Below are 17,857 nucleotides of genomic sequence, written 5' to 3' on the forward strand. Positions count from 1 at the left end.
ATATTGTTAACTATGTATATATGATAAAAAATATAGAGAATCAATGACACTTTCGACTGAAGAGATGTTATTACTATATACATCATTGAATAGTGACACATATAAATACGATGGGTGACTAATCATGGGACGGGTACGAGCCAAGTCATGTTTATCCCCAACTCATTCCTAAATATTGTTTGGAACTAATTTTTAAATTCGAAGTCGATCGTAGACCCGATGAGACCCGATCCTATTCGGATCCGATCATGATCAGATCAAGTCGAGTGAACGAGTAAGGTTAGGTCATGCTCACCCCTAGTTGGTTTCATGTTGTTGTCAACAAATGTTGTAAGTGGGACATTTTCCTAATTTATGAAGGCCAAATTAGGAAAGAGGTATGGGGTAGTGACAAGTGTTGAAGATATGTGAGGTATCTTTCTTACTTTAATGAGCACCTAGTTCTTTTATGCAATGCACTTTTTCTTGCACTTCTAATTTCCATTTTGCTTATGGAATTGCACAGGAAAAGGTGACTTAGAAATGGATAAGAAATGTGTGTTGAGGGATGCTCATAATTAGTTACTATCTTCTCTATGCTTTTGACATGTTGCTGTGATAATTCATTATCATTCACCACTTACCCAACACCCATTTTCAATGTCACACACAATTGAAACTTTAAAATTATACAAAAGGGAAACATGCATGCCATGATGGGATCTCTATTGAAATGTTTTCTTGGTAAGTGAAAACATACCATTGAAGTAAATGTGCCATGCATGCACTTTTAAGTTAACATAAAGCACAAAAGTCTTATAATGATATCTATACAGTTAATCAGATTAAACCTTTTAGTTAAACCAACTCTTTCATTATCATTCTCTGAATAGTTTTATCCATTACTCACAAGGCCCACATATTATGCACTTTTTTTTTATATTAGAGCAAGTATATATTTTTGTTTTTTAAAAAATTTACGACTATCAATTTAGTTCTTAAAAAATTAGAAAACTTAAAATCATTCTAAAAACATTAAACATGGTTCAAATTAGTCCTTTTCAATATGGTTAGAAACGAGTCGAACCAGAGAGCTCAGTTCGATTCAACTCGAAACTCGACTCTAGTTCAATACGAATTGTTTTTTAGCTCGAGTTCGGCTCAATTCGAATTGGTTCATTTAAACAACTCAAATAATTAATTTATTTTTAAAAATACTACAAAATGTTTTATATATATATATAACAATGATTATATATAATAATAATAATAGTAATAATAAACATAAAAAATAATACATAAGTAATGATATATTAACAATAATCATAAAAAATTAGTTGGATATCGACTTTGTGACTTATATGCTCCTAGTAGAGTTATCAGCTATCACAAGCCGTGGAATAAAGAATTGTCATAGGTTAAAAAAATATTAATATTCCGTCAAAAATTTAAAAAAAAATTGCTTAACTAGTAGCTCTTTCACTTTAATATTATATTTTTCGAAAATTTTAATCCATTACTTTGCAATTATTTGATAGGAAAGTCCCTTTAGAGATAGATGGCCGACAAATGCCACCACTTACAGATCAGACTATAAATGCATAATTTGGAAATGAAAATAGCAAATAAATATGTTCATGGGAACAAATGATGATATAATATAATTTTTTTAATTTTATAGTATATAATTTAAATACATCAAATTAACTTCTAAATAAATAAAAAGAGAAAAAAGTGCTTGAAAACTAAATGGCTTTAATATGTTTAGGTTTCAGACATTTTATATTCAACAGTTTATGGGAGTTCGATTTTGGAACTCATGGATGGCTTTATGAAGGATTATAAGAGCATTTACCGATGTACTTAGAGTTTTACTCACCAATGATAGCTGTAACTGGAAAATGATATAGGGAAAGCTTGTAAAAGTTATATCTCATTATTGTGTAAACCAAAGTCCCTTGGTGGTTTTGAGGTTAGGGATATTTCCCGTTTTAATGATTCACTTTTAGGGAAATGGAGATGGCGCCTATTGTAGGAGAATGATGCTTTTTGGGTAAAGCTAATTGAGTCGAAATATGGAACTAATTTAGCTTTATCTGCTAATAGATCTGCTTCTACGTGGTGGAAGGATTTATGTAAAGTAGGTTCTATTCATCGTAATGGTAGGGGTTGGTTTGATGAGAACGTTTGGAGGAATCTAGGGAATGGTTCGCAAATTCTTTTTTGGATGGATATTTGGGTGGGGAACCAGAGTTTGAAAGAGATCTTTCCAAGACTTTTTGCTTTAGCTTTGAATAGAAGGGCAACCGTGGGGGATTGTGGTATTTGGATTGACGATAAGTGGTCTTGGGAGGTCAAATGGCGTAGAGATTTGTTTGACAGAGAGGAAACCTTGGTCCAGAATTTGTATGACCTTATTTTACCGCATGCCTGTAAAAAGAACACCGAGGACAATTGGAATTGGAGTCTACATACATTTGGGAAGTATGTTGTCAAATCCGCTTATCTCATCCAAGGGGATCAAAGTCATTCTCCTTTAGGTACTATTTTAAATAAATGTTGGATTGATTGTGTGCCATCAAAAATCTCTTGTTTTGTGTGGAAATTACTTAGACTTGGCCTTCCCACTAAGTTGGAACTTTTCAAGAGACATGTTCTTCTTAATGTTGATGAAGCTAAGTGTGCCATTTGCTTGAACCACGAAGAATCTATTGAGCATCTTTTTCTCACTTGTGAGTTTGCTTCTGCGGTTTGGAAATGAGTTTATTGTTGGCTTCAAGTGTCAACTTCAATTCCAACATCTTTAATTGATTACTTTAATTTGCATGATGCTGTCATGTCTACTACCAAAGGATCACATCTCTGGAGGATGATTTGGTTTACGGTTGTTTGGTCTATTTGGATTATGCGGAATGATTTTATTTTTTTAGATAAGCATGTGAGCTATGTTCATATCATGGATTTGATTCAAGCTAGATCTTGGACTTGATTTTTGGTAAAAGTAGCTCCTACATCATTAGTTTTTGCTAATTGGTATAATGACCCAAAATCTTGTATTTTGCTTTCTTCTAAAAAGATCAACTTTTGATCTTTTCCTTGTATTGGGTTAGCACCCCTTGTGCTGATTTTAATACATTTTGCTTTACAAAAAAAAAATCATGAAACTGATCAGTTACGTACTAATCTGTTTTGATTTATTATCTGCTGAATGTAATCATTTGACCCTTAATTATATAGTTCTTGCTCTTTTTTATGACTTTTCTTTGTTGGGTATCCAAGTGTGAATGAAGAAGTCTCATATTGAGTAAGAATGGATGAGTTAAAAAGCATATAAGTGGATAGACCCATAGACCTAACACCTTAAGGTTTTGGATCAAGATGTGGTGTCAATCTCACTTATACGTTTCTTTCACTTAGCCCATAGAGGAATGTTGTAACTCATAGATGAAGATCTCACAACACTCTTAACCCATAGACCTAATGCCTAAAGGTTTTGGGTCGTGGTGTCAAACTCACTTATATGTTTCTTTCACTTAGCTCATGGAGGAATGTTGTAACTCATGGATGAAAATCTACCAACACTCTTAACCCATATTTCTTTACCATTTTTGCATATTATACACTCTTGAATTATGTGGATCAATGATAAATAATTTATTAACTGTATATAAATCTTTATTGATAATATATAAATATTATACTAAGTAGTATAAGACTAATGATATTGGAAAAAACTAGAGCCTGACTAACAAATCCCTGCAATATGAAACAAATGGCCCTACATTTTTGGATCTCACTCGGGCACTCTCAGTGTGGGACTCAGTTCATATATATCTTTCCGTGACATACGGTTTGTATGTTATTCCAAAAAGATAAGACTGTATAAAGTGGATTTAAGAACATATACAATGTGTATTACAACTTTTTTTGGAGATAAAAAATATATATTCATTGTCATTGGTTAATCAAAGTGGGTTGAGATCTTAGTATGCCTTAATTAATCAAGGGTGTTTACAAATTTAATTACAATTAAGCTCGCTGTAAAATGACTTACAATTAGAGAACTAAAAAGGTTTTATTTTTTGGTTTGCAATAAGAATTCTACGTTTGACGATTGGAAATTAATCATATTGTAAAGAGATTAACAAAGTCAGTTTTACCTCTACTAATAATGTTTTTTTCTTCATATTTATAAGAATTGAATTTCTGATATCATGTTTCAGAAACTCAGTTATATGCAGACTATGTTGAATCTTCTTGGTTATAAATTTTTTATTTAGTCCTTACATAATTTTTAAAAGTAATATAATATGTTAAATCTTTGTTGTACACTTCAAGTATAATACACAAACAACTTTTTGATTCATTAATATGCTTGCCATTGTACTTTAGTTGCTGGTAACTGGTAAGTAAATACATATATACTTGTAATATTGTCTCTGTAATTTTTGCATATTTTTGATATTATTTGTCCTTATAGGAAATTAAAAAGTGATAACTATTAATTTTATATTTGCTCTTATTGAATTAATTTGGGAGTGCTAATTATCATTATGAGTTTTTTGATATTTTTGGGGCAAAATACATTATTTATATTGATAATTAAAATTTGGATCATCTCAGTACAAGAGAGTTCATTATTATGTTGAGATTATAACATGTAGCAAAAATAAATATCTAATGATTGTGATTTTAACTTATTTTAAATGATTTTTAAATTTGATAATTAAAGTCTCATTTCCTCATTAATTCATTACTGGACTCTCTCCAATAATAATTAATACTTTCCATGGTTGTCTTAATCTGTATCCATTACCTAATTAAGGGTTCATTTGGTGGTTGGGATAAAATAAAGACATTGTAATGATATGATCAACATAATCCCTTATACTTCAGATAAGATAAATAATGATGTCATTTATGTATGTGATGACACTAATGATGACAGTGTAATGGTGACTAGAAGGAATGAGTAAAAAACTGTATTATAATATTCACTTCATTTCTAACTCAACTCTCCCTATATAATAGAAAATACATAAATGAATGGGGTATGATAAAATAGGTCAACAATGAGTTCTATCTTATCATACTAGCTTACTAAAATTTATATTGCAAGATGATAAGATAAAATATGGTATCTTATTTTGCCTACCAAATAAGCCATAAAGTATTAATTAGAAAAGTAGATATTCCTATATAATTCTTATAATAAAGAGAACAATTTTGTATTATGTAAAAAATTGAAATTTATAAAAAAGATGTAAAATGTCATCTATAACAAGTTAGTTTAAAAATCATTTTAATCCTTAAAAATAACACATGTCACTTTATAGTTTGTACACAACTACTTTAACTTTATATGTGAGTGTATAATCCTTCAAATGATGCGTTAAATTCTGTTGATGAGGATTTTTAGTGAGATTTGTTAGTACAATATAATATTACTCACAAAATTTAAAACTAAAATAAATATATAATATATATTATTAATTATAATAAATAATTAAATATAAGAGCGATGTTATCAATTATTATCTATATATTATTATATTACAAGTACCAAAAGTTAAATTGTAAAAGTGATACAGAATCTTTGATGTACAAATTTGAGTAATATACTCAATAGTGGATAACATATAACACCCTTTTTTTTCATGATCATCATTATACACCAAAATATTATTTGAATTATGACAAGGTATTGATCAAATTAAACCGACACATCTCGAACCTGTTTACTCCGAATGATGACAACACAATCTGAATACAACTCCATTGTCAGATTTTGTTGTTGTTGATAAAAACTCTATTGTAAGATTATTTAACTCCATTTTAATGGTGTTGAGGCAAGTAATTAATATCACATGAAAGAAGATGAACTAAAAGAGACATACATTGAAAAACACTCTCCCACAACTGATACCCCTGAATTGATGAACCTGCTTTTTGATTGTGACTTCCCAACCATGCATACTATTATTATTCAGCATACACTAACTAATATGTGATCTAGTAGTGTAATACCCCGTTAGATCTCTAGAATAATGAAATGGTCCAGTATTCGATTATCGAAAGCAATATTTATTAAGAGTGTCAGTCATACATTCTAAAAATGATTAATTCTTTATCCAACAACAAAGGATATATTTAGTAGTACAAAAAAAATCATATCTAAGATGTATGGTTAGGTTTCTTTTAAGTGTCATGGCCTCTAAAATCTAAATAGGGTAAATTAATTCACACAAGTCACAACAGTCCTTAAGTTCCAACTCTAGAAAAAATATATGTGTGAGATAAAGACTTCTTTGTCTCAATATATTATTAACATTTTACATATTCCACATTTTTTCTGACCCACTTGACAGCTTCAAGAATCTTAAATCCCATCAAAATCAATGTTTCCATATTCTTAATCAATCAAATTTCATAAAATAATATTAAAATATTAATTTTTATTTTTATTATTTTCCATTTAATGAAATGAGATATTCTAATTGGTTTAGGATGCAAAGTGAGACATGAATGAATGTGGACATGATCCTCATACATATACACAACTTTGGATGGGGATCATTTGTCTCCAACAGTGTCTTATTCACTGTCTCAAATCAATCATATATTAACATATGGATAAAATAAAAAATTTAAAAACAAAAAGTAATAAAATAGAGCACTCTGATTAACTTGGGACATGGAGTGAGACACCGTGTGGGACAGGTATCACCATCCAGAACTTCACTTGCCTTGACCCATGCAAGGTCCCTATTACTAATAATGGTGCATTTGAATTGTGGGCCCCACAGACCACTCATATGGTAACTGAAGAAGAAAGATGTAAGTAAATCACAACAACTCTGTATAGCATTTCGATTGCAAAGTTAGGATAGCAAATTGGAAAATATATATTATGATGATCTCACAAGATTTATGGAAATCCCATTGCACATGGGTGCATATCATAATATCATATCAATACCCTTACACAAATGAGTCAACATGCTTCAACAAGTTCTTTAGTTAATCAGATTATTTAACGATAATATTCATGACTTTAATTTATAAATATGGTTACGTTATATTTATCTCAATTGCATATTCTTGCAAGAAAACGTAACGAACACAAATGCAATTATAGTCATGATACAATTGTGAATATTGAATAGATCATGATTTCAGTGTACAAAAAATCATAGCATTCGTGCTACAGTATCCTTCATAAGAAGTAGAGGGTAGAGATTAAAAACCTTCGTATATATTGGGAAACCAATGTAAATTGGCATGCATGATTTTACATGGAGTACGTGAATGGGGTAGGAAGTTACCTAGGGTGTCCTTTTGTTGATATATATGCTCGTGAAAAGTGGTTACAAATTTGATAGTATCATGAAAGTGTCATTGCATTGGTACTCGCTGAACGAGATCTTTTGTTGTAAACTATATCTCAAAATCATGTATTGGACCAATAATATTAAAACAAAAATATAATAATAATAAATATTTAACTTTTTTAATTAACATGTTATATTTTCATTGGTGATGGACAGAGTTTGGGATAAGAGATTCTTACTCTTTAGTGATGGAACATTTTATGGCAGCTCTACCTATTTTTATATAAGTTTAATTTAAAACTTTTTAAGTTTTCAATCAAGTAATAGAATAATATATAATTGGTTTATAGGGTGAGGAATATTTCCACTAAAAATTAAGCATAAATCTCTTTATACACATGCTATTTCTAGTGCACTAATTTTATATTATGATGAAAATATCTTATGGCTGGGTTTTATTGTTATCCTGTTTTGGAGGGATGTTCCCAACATGTTTATTTTATGTATTGAATGAATCAGTTTTATTTCTTAGAAAAATCTATGATGTAAATGCTCCCATATTCTCTCCTTTTTCACATTTATTTTATAATAATTGATCAAAGCATTATTTTGGAAAAAAATAATGGATATTAAATAATCACTGATTATAAAATAAGTGCAAAAAAGTGGTGTTTTGGAATCATCATTTTTATTAATTGTTTTTATGAGATGATCCCCATACACAAGGAGTTTTACTATTTTTATATCATGTTTTAAATATGATATATTTTTATCATTGTTTCTCACTTACTTTCTATTTAAACTCTCAATATACACCTATTTCAAATTAACAAATAAAAATACAATTATTATCTCATTATTGTTAAAGAATGGATGTTATACACCAACCAGAATCACATGTTTCAAAAAATTATGTTACCATATTCCAAACTAATTATTTTTCACCAAATAATATAAAAAAATAATTTATTTTTTATTATTTTTCTTTTTAATTAGGTTGATATTCAAAGGAGACACTAAAGTGTTCCCACTTGGTTTACCAATTATTTCTATTAGGCTTGCTTGCTTCAATTCCCCTTTCATTCCCCCTATAAATAGGTGCTATTAACCCCTTGAGAAACCCAACACTCCAAAACTTCCAAACCAATCTCTCTTTTCTCTCTAGACTACAGTTCTTCCTTCCATACCTAACTCTTCTTCTGCATATGATTCTGGTTTTGTATAAATAAAGAACAGTAAAAAGGGGATGAATATATGGGAGAAGAGAGAAGGAGGCACTGGTTGTTGACAGAAGATAGAGAGCACAGATGATGATATGCACATATATATATATATATATACATACATGGATAGCAGAAGACAATTGCATCTCACTCCTTTGTGCTCTCTAAGCTTCTGTCATCCACCAATTCACCCTCCATTTCTTACTCTTCCATTCCCCAACATGTTAATATTGTTTATATATGTATATGTCACATTAACTCTTTATACTTGATTTCATATATTAGCTAGCTTAATATGTTCATTTATACACATTTAACTTTTGTTCCACTCAAATGAAATATTTGTTGTTATAATGTTCATATCAGTTTCTGATCAGATAAAATGTTTGGGAAATTAATGGTCATTAACCTTTTCTATTTTGCAGTTAGACAGGGACAAAAATCCAGTTATGGCTGTTAGAGATCATGAGATATGTTCTTTGATTGTATGAAGAAGTTACTAGAATGAGAAACTGAATTTACAAGTTAAAAATTGTTTGCAAGTGTAGGTTCTTCTGCATACCTCTTATCTTAATTAGAAGCTTATTTTGTTTAGCAAAAGCTACAATTTTTATAAAAGCTACCTTAGTGTTAACCTAATGTGTGTACAACTTACCATTTTACCAATAAATCAATAAGCATTTGTTTTGATCTATATATATTAATTTGACCTTCACTAATTAGTTAAGAGACAATAGTATATATTTTCAATTACTTTTATTTGATTGTTTCTTCCATTAGAAAACTACCAGTAATCTACCACTTGCTCTGTGGAAGAAGAAGAAGAATAAGAAAGAAAGTGTAGTGGTCCAAGTCAGAACCCAGTCCCATAATTGATTAATTGTACACTGATTTGTATCAGTCAATGGATGGTTGTAGAAAGGGGTCAGGTTCCTCAGTAATGGACATTTCATGCTATTATATACTTTCTAGAGACCACTGTTATAAGTCCCAATCTACATAGTATTTACTATTCACGAATAAAATCAACCTGTCTTTTTAACATCAGTTAATGTTTTATACTAATGTTTTATTATGATTATGAGTCTGTTAAAGAACAAATTATATCAACCAATTATGCACAACCTTCTCATGTGTGATTTTTTTTATCATTGAAAAGTTGTTAAGATGAAGAAAAAAAGATTAGGAGAACAAGTCATTATTCACTCCGATTACATTTTCCAGAGTACTAATAAAAATTAAGATAAGTCGATGGGTTTAAAACTTATTAGAAAATAAAATTAGTGTCTTACTTTTTTTATAGACAAATTAGTGTCTTACTTTTTAGGAGGTTTCAAGAATTCAAATAAATTAACTTCTAACATATAATTTATGCCAAAGTTTAGAATAAAGATCATTTTCATTAATAAAGAAATAAATATTTTTTCCACCTACTTGACAAAATTATAATTTTGTTACATGTAAAAAGACAAAAATAGTTTACAATGTTATATTTCCTTTATTTTTATAATATTTATCTCTCTATTAATAGAGATGATCCTTATAATAAGCTATCTTATTTCTAATATGTTAAATGCCATAGATAAATATGCTCTTCCTTTTCTTTTGTCAGTCAACATCATGAATTGAAAAGTTGGTTTCAATTCATTGTGAATAATACACCAAACTCTGATAGTTATACATGATATTAATAATTTAATATTACATGACATTGCTAATTAGAAAGTCATTGAATTTCTGTGTGTCATTAACTCAAATTGTGTAGCTAGTCCATTGTAAGACGTATTCCAACATTTAACTATTTGAATATCAAAATGTGATATTCTTTTTCATATAATAAAGTTATTTTTATCTTCTCGTTAATTTTTATTTATTACCAATAAGAAAAATCCAAAGGAAAAACAGAAAATATCTATTATCGTACATAAGTAAAAAAAATCCTAGACTATTAAAATCCTAGGTTGATTTTATGGATTGCATTATCCCATATTAGCCTGAGGTAAACAAGGTAGATCACATAGAGAGAAATATTGATGCAGTCGAGAAAATATAAAAAGTTGGCAAGAGCTAAAATTGGAATGAAAACACAAGTTTGCAAGTCACAAACCTAATAGATAAACTCTGAAATTCATCAGAAAGAGAAAACTCTGGATCTTTTATTTAAGGATAAGGTAATATTGAACAGCCATATCCCAAAAATGCTTAAATACTTAAAGCAAAACCTAATGCGAAATTATCCACACACAAAAAATAAAACATAAATTTCTAAAATTATTAAAATGTCGTTTTCAGGCCGAAACGGACTCGGATGGTCTAAAAAGCCTATACTTCATAACAAAACGGTGATTTGTGCTTGTTGGCCCGATTCCTATCCGGAAAGATATAATAATAATTATTCTGACATCAGATATCAAACTTGTGCAAATTCTGCCAATCTTTTCGCACAAACAACTTCGTTTTCGATATACACAACCAACCTTCCTACAATAAATATCACTTGCGAATTTGACATGCCTACAAAGAAAAAACATGAAATTAATGGAAACATTTGATTTTCTAAGCCTAGTTACTAGCTCTATAGCTAGCTCATGTGTTGTGTTTTGATGAACCCTACTAGGTCACAAGTTTGGACATCATGTGTAAGCCTGTCTTAAGCCAGTGTCTCAGGTATTAAATTTTTATTTGTGTGCAATGTCACACCATACCTGTGAATGAAAGGGACCCTTTACAAGAAGGATTAATGGCCTTTCATATTCAGGTTGTTTTTAACTAGTACGAGTGAGAATTAAAAGAAAAGAGGTGAAATATGGATCTCTTTATTTATAGAAGTGAAAATGATAAATTGTTTTGGGAAAAAAGTTATGTTCTTTGCTATATATCAATATTTTTATGATAAAGGTGTCGTCCACTCCACAATAAAAACAATTTTCTTAAGACATAGAGTTTATGAGAATGAGTTATGTCTTTATAAAGTTTTTCATACACATAATATGGATCTTATCCTTAATATATCACGTTTAAAGAATATAAGTATTTACCAATCATATTGGGCCGTTTTTATTCTTTTTGTAATATATCATTTAAACTAAGATTAAAACTAATTAAATGAGAGATATGACAATGGATGATTGTGATTGCAATGTCACAAGTGGTGACATTTAAAGCAAAGGAGAAAGTGCTTGATAACATTTGTTACCATATACAGTAATAGAGGTGTAAGATTAGTTTCAATTGATTTTTTTTTTTTGTGTAATTTAGTCACTGAATACAATATAAAAATATTGGTTCACCTCAATTAACTGTAAATTGAATTGTAGAAATTGAATTGATGATGAATAATTTGATTAGGTTCAGTGATTTTCCTTTTTCAAAATCACACATTAATTAAAAGTTCAAAATGTATTTAAAACATTATTTGTCCATAAAAGAAAAAAGAACCTTGTTATTATTATTATCAGAAAATATAAACCGTAAAAAGATGAGCAAGCAAATTAAAATTCATTACTGCTTGCTAGTAACCTATATAACAAATTAACAATTATGTAATGTATGAAGAAAGAATAGTCACATATATAACAATAAAATTCATAGTTAGAAATAATAACATATATAACAATTACTAACATAATTAGCAATATAATCTCAATTTGTCACAGATACCATATATAGTAATTAGTAACATATAATAATACAAGAGTTAATTACACTGATACTCCCTGAGTTTTAGTGAAATTACACAAACCACCCCTCACTTTTCTACACCTACACAAACCTCCCCTAGTTTTTATACTTTCACTATACTGATCAACCCTGCATGAGAAATAAGTGTAATTTTTTGAATAAAAATGTGATAAATACAATTAAGTTTAAAAAAACATGGTATATTGTGAGGAAAAATCCAAATAATATACAAATTAATGTATATTTATTATTATTTTTGTTACAAAATGCATCAGCAATTCTAAAAAGATATTGTTTAAATCGCTCTTATACTATATCGTAACGAACCAAAAATAATAAAGAGGTATCGACTCATATATTATTTGGAATTGTCTCCACAATATATCATGTTTTGTTTAACTTAATTGCATTTATCACATTTTTTCCCCACAAAATTACACTTATTTCTCATGTAGGGGTAGTTAGTGTAACGAAAGTATAAAAATGAGAGGGGTTTTGTAGGTGTAGAAAAGTGAGGAGTGGTTTGTGTAATTTCACTAAAACTCAGGGGGTGTCAGTGTAATTTACTCATAATACAATTAGTAATATATATATATATATATATATATATATATATATATTTATAATAGTAAGATATAATAATTTATGGTATATGCTAGTTTCAAACACATTACCACAAAAGTGACAAGATAAGTTCTAAATCATCAAAGACACCAGGAAAATAGCCTACATATATAACAATTTAACAAAGTAACAACATATATAACAATTTAGTAATATATAATAATACCAAAAATTTATAATTTAAACCATAAAATTATTTGAAGAATTCAAATATAATATAATATTATTCATTAGTATCTATTTCTTTAACATGTGGTTCAATTCGAACAAATCAAACCAAACTTAATTAGTTCCTTAATTGCGAAATTAAACTAAACCACGAAACTAAACCGAACATGTTTTCTGATTTGGTTCATTATAATTATGATTATAGTAATTATAATAACAATCAAGTATTTTCATTAGATTTTATAAGCTGAAATACAGTACATATAGATCAAACAATATCATAATATTTTATATTAATTAACAAAGCAACATTTACCGTTAAATTATTTGTAATCATTTTATCTACCATTTTTTCTTGACCACTAATTATGTTTATAGTAATTATGTTAATAAAATATTTTGTTTGATAATTAAATGTGAACGGATAACTATGTGAAATTGTGAATATGTCATCAGATGAAAATTTACCATTTGAGAAGCTAATTAAAAAATGGGTTGCAACATTCTAAAAAATTATTAGATCATTTAACTAGTGGACTTATGGTTTCTGCGATAAATGTGTCCGCGTACACATATCAATGAAATTTGATCTTTGAAAATTAAATCGAATTTCTTAAGGTTATTTAAATTGAATTAAAAATAATAAACGCATCAGATACATAAAGATCATTTTTATAAAATTAGGTAATTCAAATTAAATGTATCATCATACTTCCACTTTGTAAGTTCAGAAAAGTGTATTCAACTTTATCTTTGTGGAATGTTTTCAAAATTTGAGTTTCAGATCTGATCTAAGTCACAAAGCAATAATTTTCTCATTGTGTCAAGATTCTCACCATCATAATTATAACTGAATATGCAAATTATTATCATTATTCCTATCAATACAGTATTGCAACTTCATTTTTTTTTGCATATATAAGTAAAGAGGTTTTGATTAAAGAAAATAAAGTATCTCCTTATACTTGGAGTATATAACATATTTCTCTCAGCTAATAAAACTATGACATGTGTACTGTTTTATTTAATTTTAAAAATATGTTTATAGAAAATGATTAAATATGACACATGTCATAATTTTAGTGATCTAAGAAAATAATTTATTTCATTATATGAAGAGATAATTCTCTTGATTAAAATGATGACAAACTAGAGTTGTGAAAAAGAATTGGTTTAAGCTAGTCAAAATGTGCTCCATCAATACATGGGTGGGCTTTAGACACAAAAATCCTTAAAAATAGATCTTGAGTCACTTTAGTCAAATTCGACCCAGTTACTAAAAATCAAACATTCATTAAATGCTAATTTTGTAATAAATATTTCAAAATAACTAATAACCATTGACCAATAAAATAATACATTTACAACATTGAGATTGAACAATTTTAAAATAATTATCACTTTTACATTTAATCAGATTAAAATCAGACAAAAGAATAATACCCAACAAAATATAGAAAATGTCTTCATGAAATGATCACTCACATGCCACAACTTGGACCAACCAATGCATCCTTCCCTCTGATCTGTATATCCATATCTTTCCACAACTCAAAAGAACCAATGAATCATAAAATAATCTTATTGTTTTTTCTTCTAATAATTCTATTCCATGTGCTGTTTTTCTTTTCTTCACTCACAAGTATCAATCATATGTGCACGAATTATTGAGGGGAACCATGGTACCTATCTTCTTAGGATCCAAAGTGATTGAACATTCAATATTCTTGTAATACTTAGGCTTCACTAATTTACCAAGGACATAAGCTCTAGATTGCACCACAAAATTCAGCTTCAAATGCACTGGCACTGTGGGCATACCGGTCGTACTGCTCAGGCTAGCACCACTTCCATACAGAGGGACCTTGTTACTAATTACCGCCACGCTCACCAACCTTTTACTCTTTCTAGATTGATGAAACTCCTTCATCTGCAATGCAAAAAGGACCAATTCCAAAGCACAATGTTAGAAAACATAAACATGTTTGTGGTTTAAAAAAAACTTCACTGAAGTAAACTTGTAAAATAAGCAAAGTGAGCAAGTAAAATTTATCGACTTCGATTTTATTAAAGTACACCATGATTTCAACTCAAGAAATAGTTTACGTGGAAGTTACACTAAAAAAGGGCGGCTCGGTACACGAGAATCCTACTAATTAGGATCCGAGGAGAGTAGATGTACGCAGTCTTACCTCCATAAGCAGATAGACTGTTTGAACTCGTGACATAAAGGGAAGTTACACTAACTAGTTTAATTACAGTAGACACTTCTCTTGACTTAAAAGTAACAATCAATGTATTTCCAATCACCTCCAGAAGTAAATGTCATGATAACCGAATCTAAGAAAGTTCGACTTTTGTAACAAGAGGAATGATGAATGTAATTGAGTCAAATCTCAATGGAGATCAATCCAATTTCCCATAATTTAAAGGATCACTTGATGACTTTAACACCAAACTTAAGTCTAGATGAACCTTATAGTTAAGTAGTTAAACAAAAACTATTAGGATGTTCCATAGATCTTACATCCCCTGAAGCAATAACGATGTCTGAGTAGGACAGATCTAAGGGTGTTGCTGAAACATGTACACCAAAGAATGTGCCAGTGTTGTGGTATCTGAACTTCAAAGTAGAATTTAGGGAGATCATATCAGTTGCCACACCACTGGCATCTGCACCAGCTTGCACTCTAACTTCATCAAACTTTATGCTCTGCAAAATGGAGTGTAAGGAAAAAATGATGAATATCAAGTTCAGATTTTATCCTAAAAACCTTAAAACAAAAACATGGGACTAAACAAATCAGATTTTATGTGTGTTTTGGTTAAACAACAGCTCGAATCAGCACTTATTCAATAAGCTATTTTGAAGTAAGTTTTTTTAAGAAAAATATTTTCAAAATCTCCCCTTAAGCTAAAAAACTTACAGGAAGAGAAGATCATAGGGTACTTTCATAAGATACTTCAAGAAGCTTATTTTTCATAACTCTATTCTCATGAGCCCAAACAAATCTCTAATCCCAGGAAAAAAGGAAAAATGATCCGAACCAGTTTAGATTTCAGACTAAAAACCTCAAAACAAGGATAAAAAATGAAACTTGGGATCATAAAGCCTTTATGGAAATCAAACCTAATACATTGAATAATGCGGAAAAATTAAAGTAAATAAAAAAAGCAAAATTGTTCTAGACCCAGTTCATATTTAATCCTAAAAACCACAAAACAAAGACCAAAATAGAAACTTTTGACCAAATTACCTTTACGGAAATCTTGGGTTTCATGGGTCTGCTAGCACCCCATAGAATAAGCGAAAACAGAGTGAAGAGAAGAAAAAACCCAACAACAAATGCGAGAAAGTAGCAGCGACGAGGAAGACCATTCCTATGGCGATCTTCAGCTTCATAAACACCTTCATCAATGGCATCAATCTGCTTCCAGGGCTTGTTAAGGTCCTTGCGGTGGTGATGATGAGGGGCGGCGGAGGAAGAGTGGTGAGGTGAAGCGAGTGGTGTTGAGTGTAATGAGACGGTGGTGACGGTTTTCTCGCCGTCGTGAGAGTCTCTTGAAGGACTCTGAACGTAGTAGAGAGGGCGGCGAGGTGGGGATCTTGTGGGTGATGAAGCTGCTAAACTAGTTACCTCTGAATCTGTCTTTGCATGCATTGTTTTCTTTTTTTCCTTTTCTATTTATTTTTTCCTTCTGAAAATGATAGTGTTGTGACTTGTGTCTGGTTGATAAGTGTTAATTAATGAACAAGATTATGAATTGACTTGTATTGATGATGTTGTTGTTGTTGATGTGAAGATAGTACTTGAGGTTTTCAGTAGAAGAAAGAATCTTTGGTTAAGGTCCTTTTTATTAAGTTTGTTTATTTATCTACTTTTAATAATTTCCACTTGTGAAGAATGTGCAAAGCTGGAAGTTGGAATCTCCACTTTTTGTTTTTTATGACAGTAATCACAGTTAAGTGATTTTTACCTCACTAATTTATCTATTTTTAACTTTTTGTCTTTTATTTGCTTTATGGTGTGTTTGGATGTAAGAAAAATGGTCTTCTATTTTACATAGAAATCTTCTCCAGATTTTTAGTTTCAAATTAAGTTAGAGTTAACAAAATCAAATAGAATAAGACATGTGTTCACTTTCTTAGATAAATATGTGAATATTTCTTACTGAATTTGTGTATATAGTACTGAAAAAGTGTGAGGAGGAGGGAGGAATGAGTATAAGCCGACAGCTACATACATTACAGTTGTCAGCAGACAGGAATCTAGCCAGTAATTTGTGATGTTGTCTGACCAAATTGTCAATTAAAAAAAATGAAAAATAATTAATAAATAAATCTGCACATGTTACACTTGTGTTTGATTAATCACCAATAACAATTAGCAAGATTCCATAGATTATTTATGGGATTTGATTTTGATTTTGATAATCAGTTAGCACTAGTAACTTTTTTGCTGGAAATATGATACAATCTTCCTGCTCTGCTCTACTGTGAGTCTCATGAAGAAAAAGGAAAGAAAAGGTTTAGAAACAGTAGAAAATTCTCAGAAATATGTTTTTCTTTTTTTCTTCCTTCTGTGATCAAGTAGTTTGTTTCTAAGCCAGTTAGAATGAACTTTAACTAAAAGTTTATTTTTAGCATATCTTAAAGCTAGTCCAATGCATTTCCTATAGAAGTATAGTAAGAAGAGTATATTAAATAGAAGTTAGTTCAATTTTTAGAGGAAGAGAGACACCAAGAAAAATCTAATAAAAATGATAAAGAAAGATTTAGAGCTCAATGTTTTGTCAATAAACATGATATATGAGAAAACATTGTAGCATCAAATATATGTAACTTCACTC

The 17,857-nt window shown here is 29.6% G+C and overlaps 1 protein-coding gene and 1 long non-coding RNA gene across 2 annotated transcripts; one reads left to right on the forward strand and one right to left on the reverse strand.

Moving 5' to 3' along the window:
* On the forward strand, positions 9,296-9,608 carry LOC109342524. Its single transcript, XR_002107064.1, has 2 exons — positions 9,296-9,376; positions 9,456-9,608. It is a non-coding gene; the product is annotated as an uncharacterized LOC109342524 (long non-coding RNA).
* Positions 14,350-16,841, reverse strand: LOC109343050. The gene is made up of 3 exons (XM_019581162.1): positions 16,264-16,841; positions 15,534-15,719; positions 14,350-14,936 (listed from the first exon to the last, which is right to left on the reverse strand). Exons 1-3 carry the CDS (start codon positions 16,666-16,668, stop codon positions 14,652-14,654), a joined length of 876 nt encoding a protein of 291 aa, XP_019436707.1. The 5' UTR covers positions 16,669-16,841; the 3' UTR covers positions 14,350-14,651.

The sequence above is a fragment of the Lupinus angustifolius genome, chromosome LG03, assembly GCF_001865875.1.
Source record: "Lupinus angustifolius cultivar Tanjil chromosome LG03, LupAngTanjil_v1.0, whole genome shotgun sequence".
Taxonomy (NCBI): Eukaryota; Viridiplantae; Streptophyta; class Magnoliopsida; order Fabales; family Fabaceae; genus Lupinus; species Lupinus angustifolius.

Bases quoted from the DNA above. Each gene is read 5' to 3' on its own strand.
- LOC109343050 (XM_019581162.1), bottom strand. From the start codon at position 16,668: ATGCATGCAAAGACAGATTCAGAGGTAACTAGTTTAGCAGCTTCATCA. The intron at 15,720-16,263 runs GTAATTTGGTCA...TCCATTTTGCAG, and splicing joins AACCCAAGATTTCCGTAAAG to AGCATAAAGTTTGATGAAGT. The intron at 14,937-15,533 runs GTAAGATCTATG...TTTGCATTGCAG, and splicing joins TCGTTATTGCTTCAGGGGAT to ATGAAGGAGTTTCATCAATC.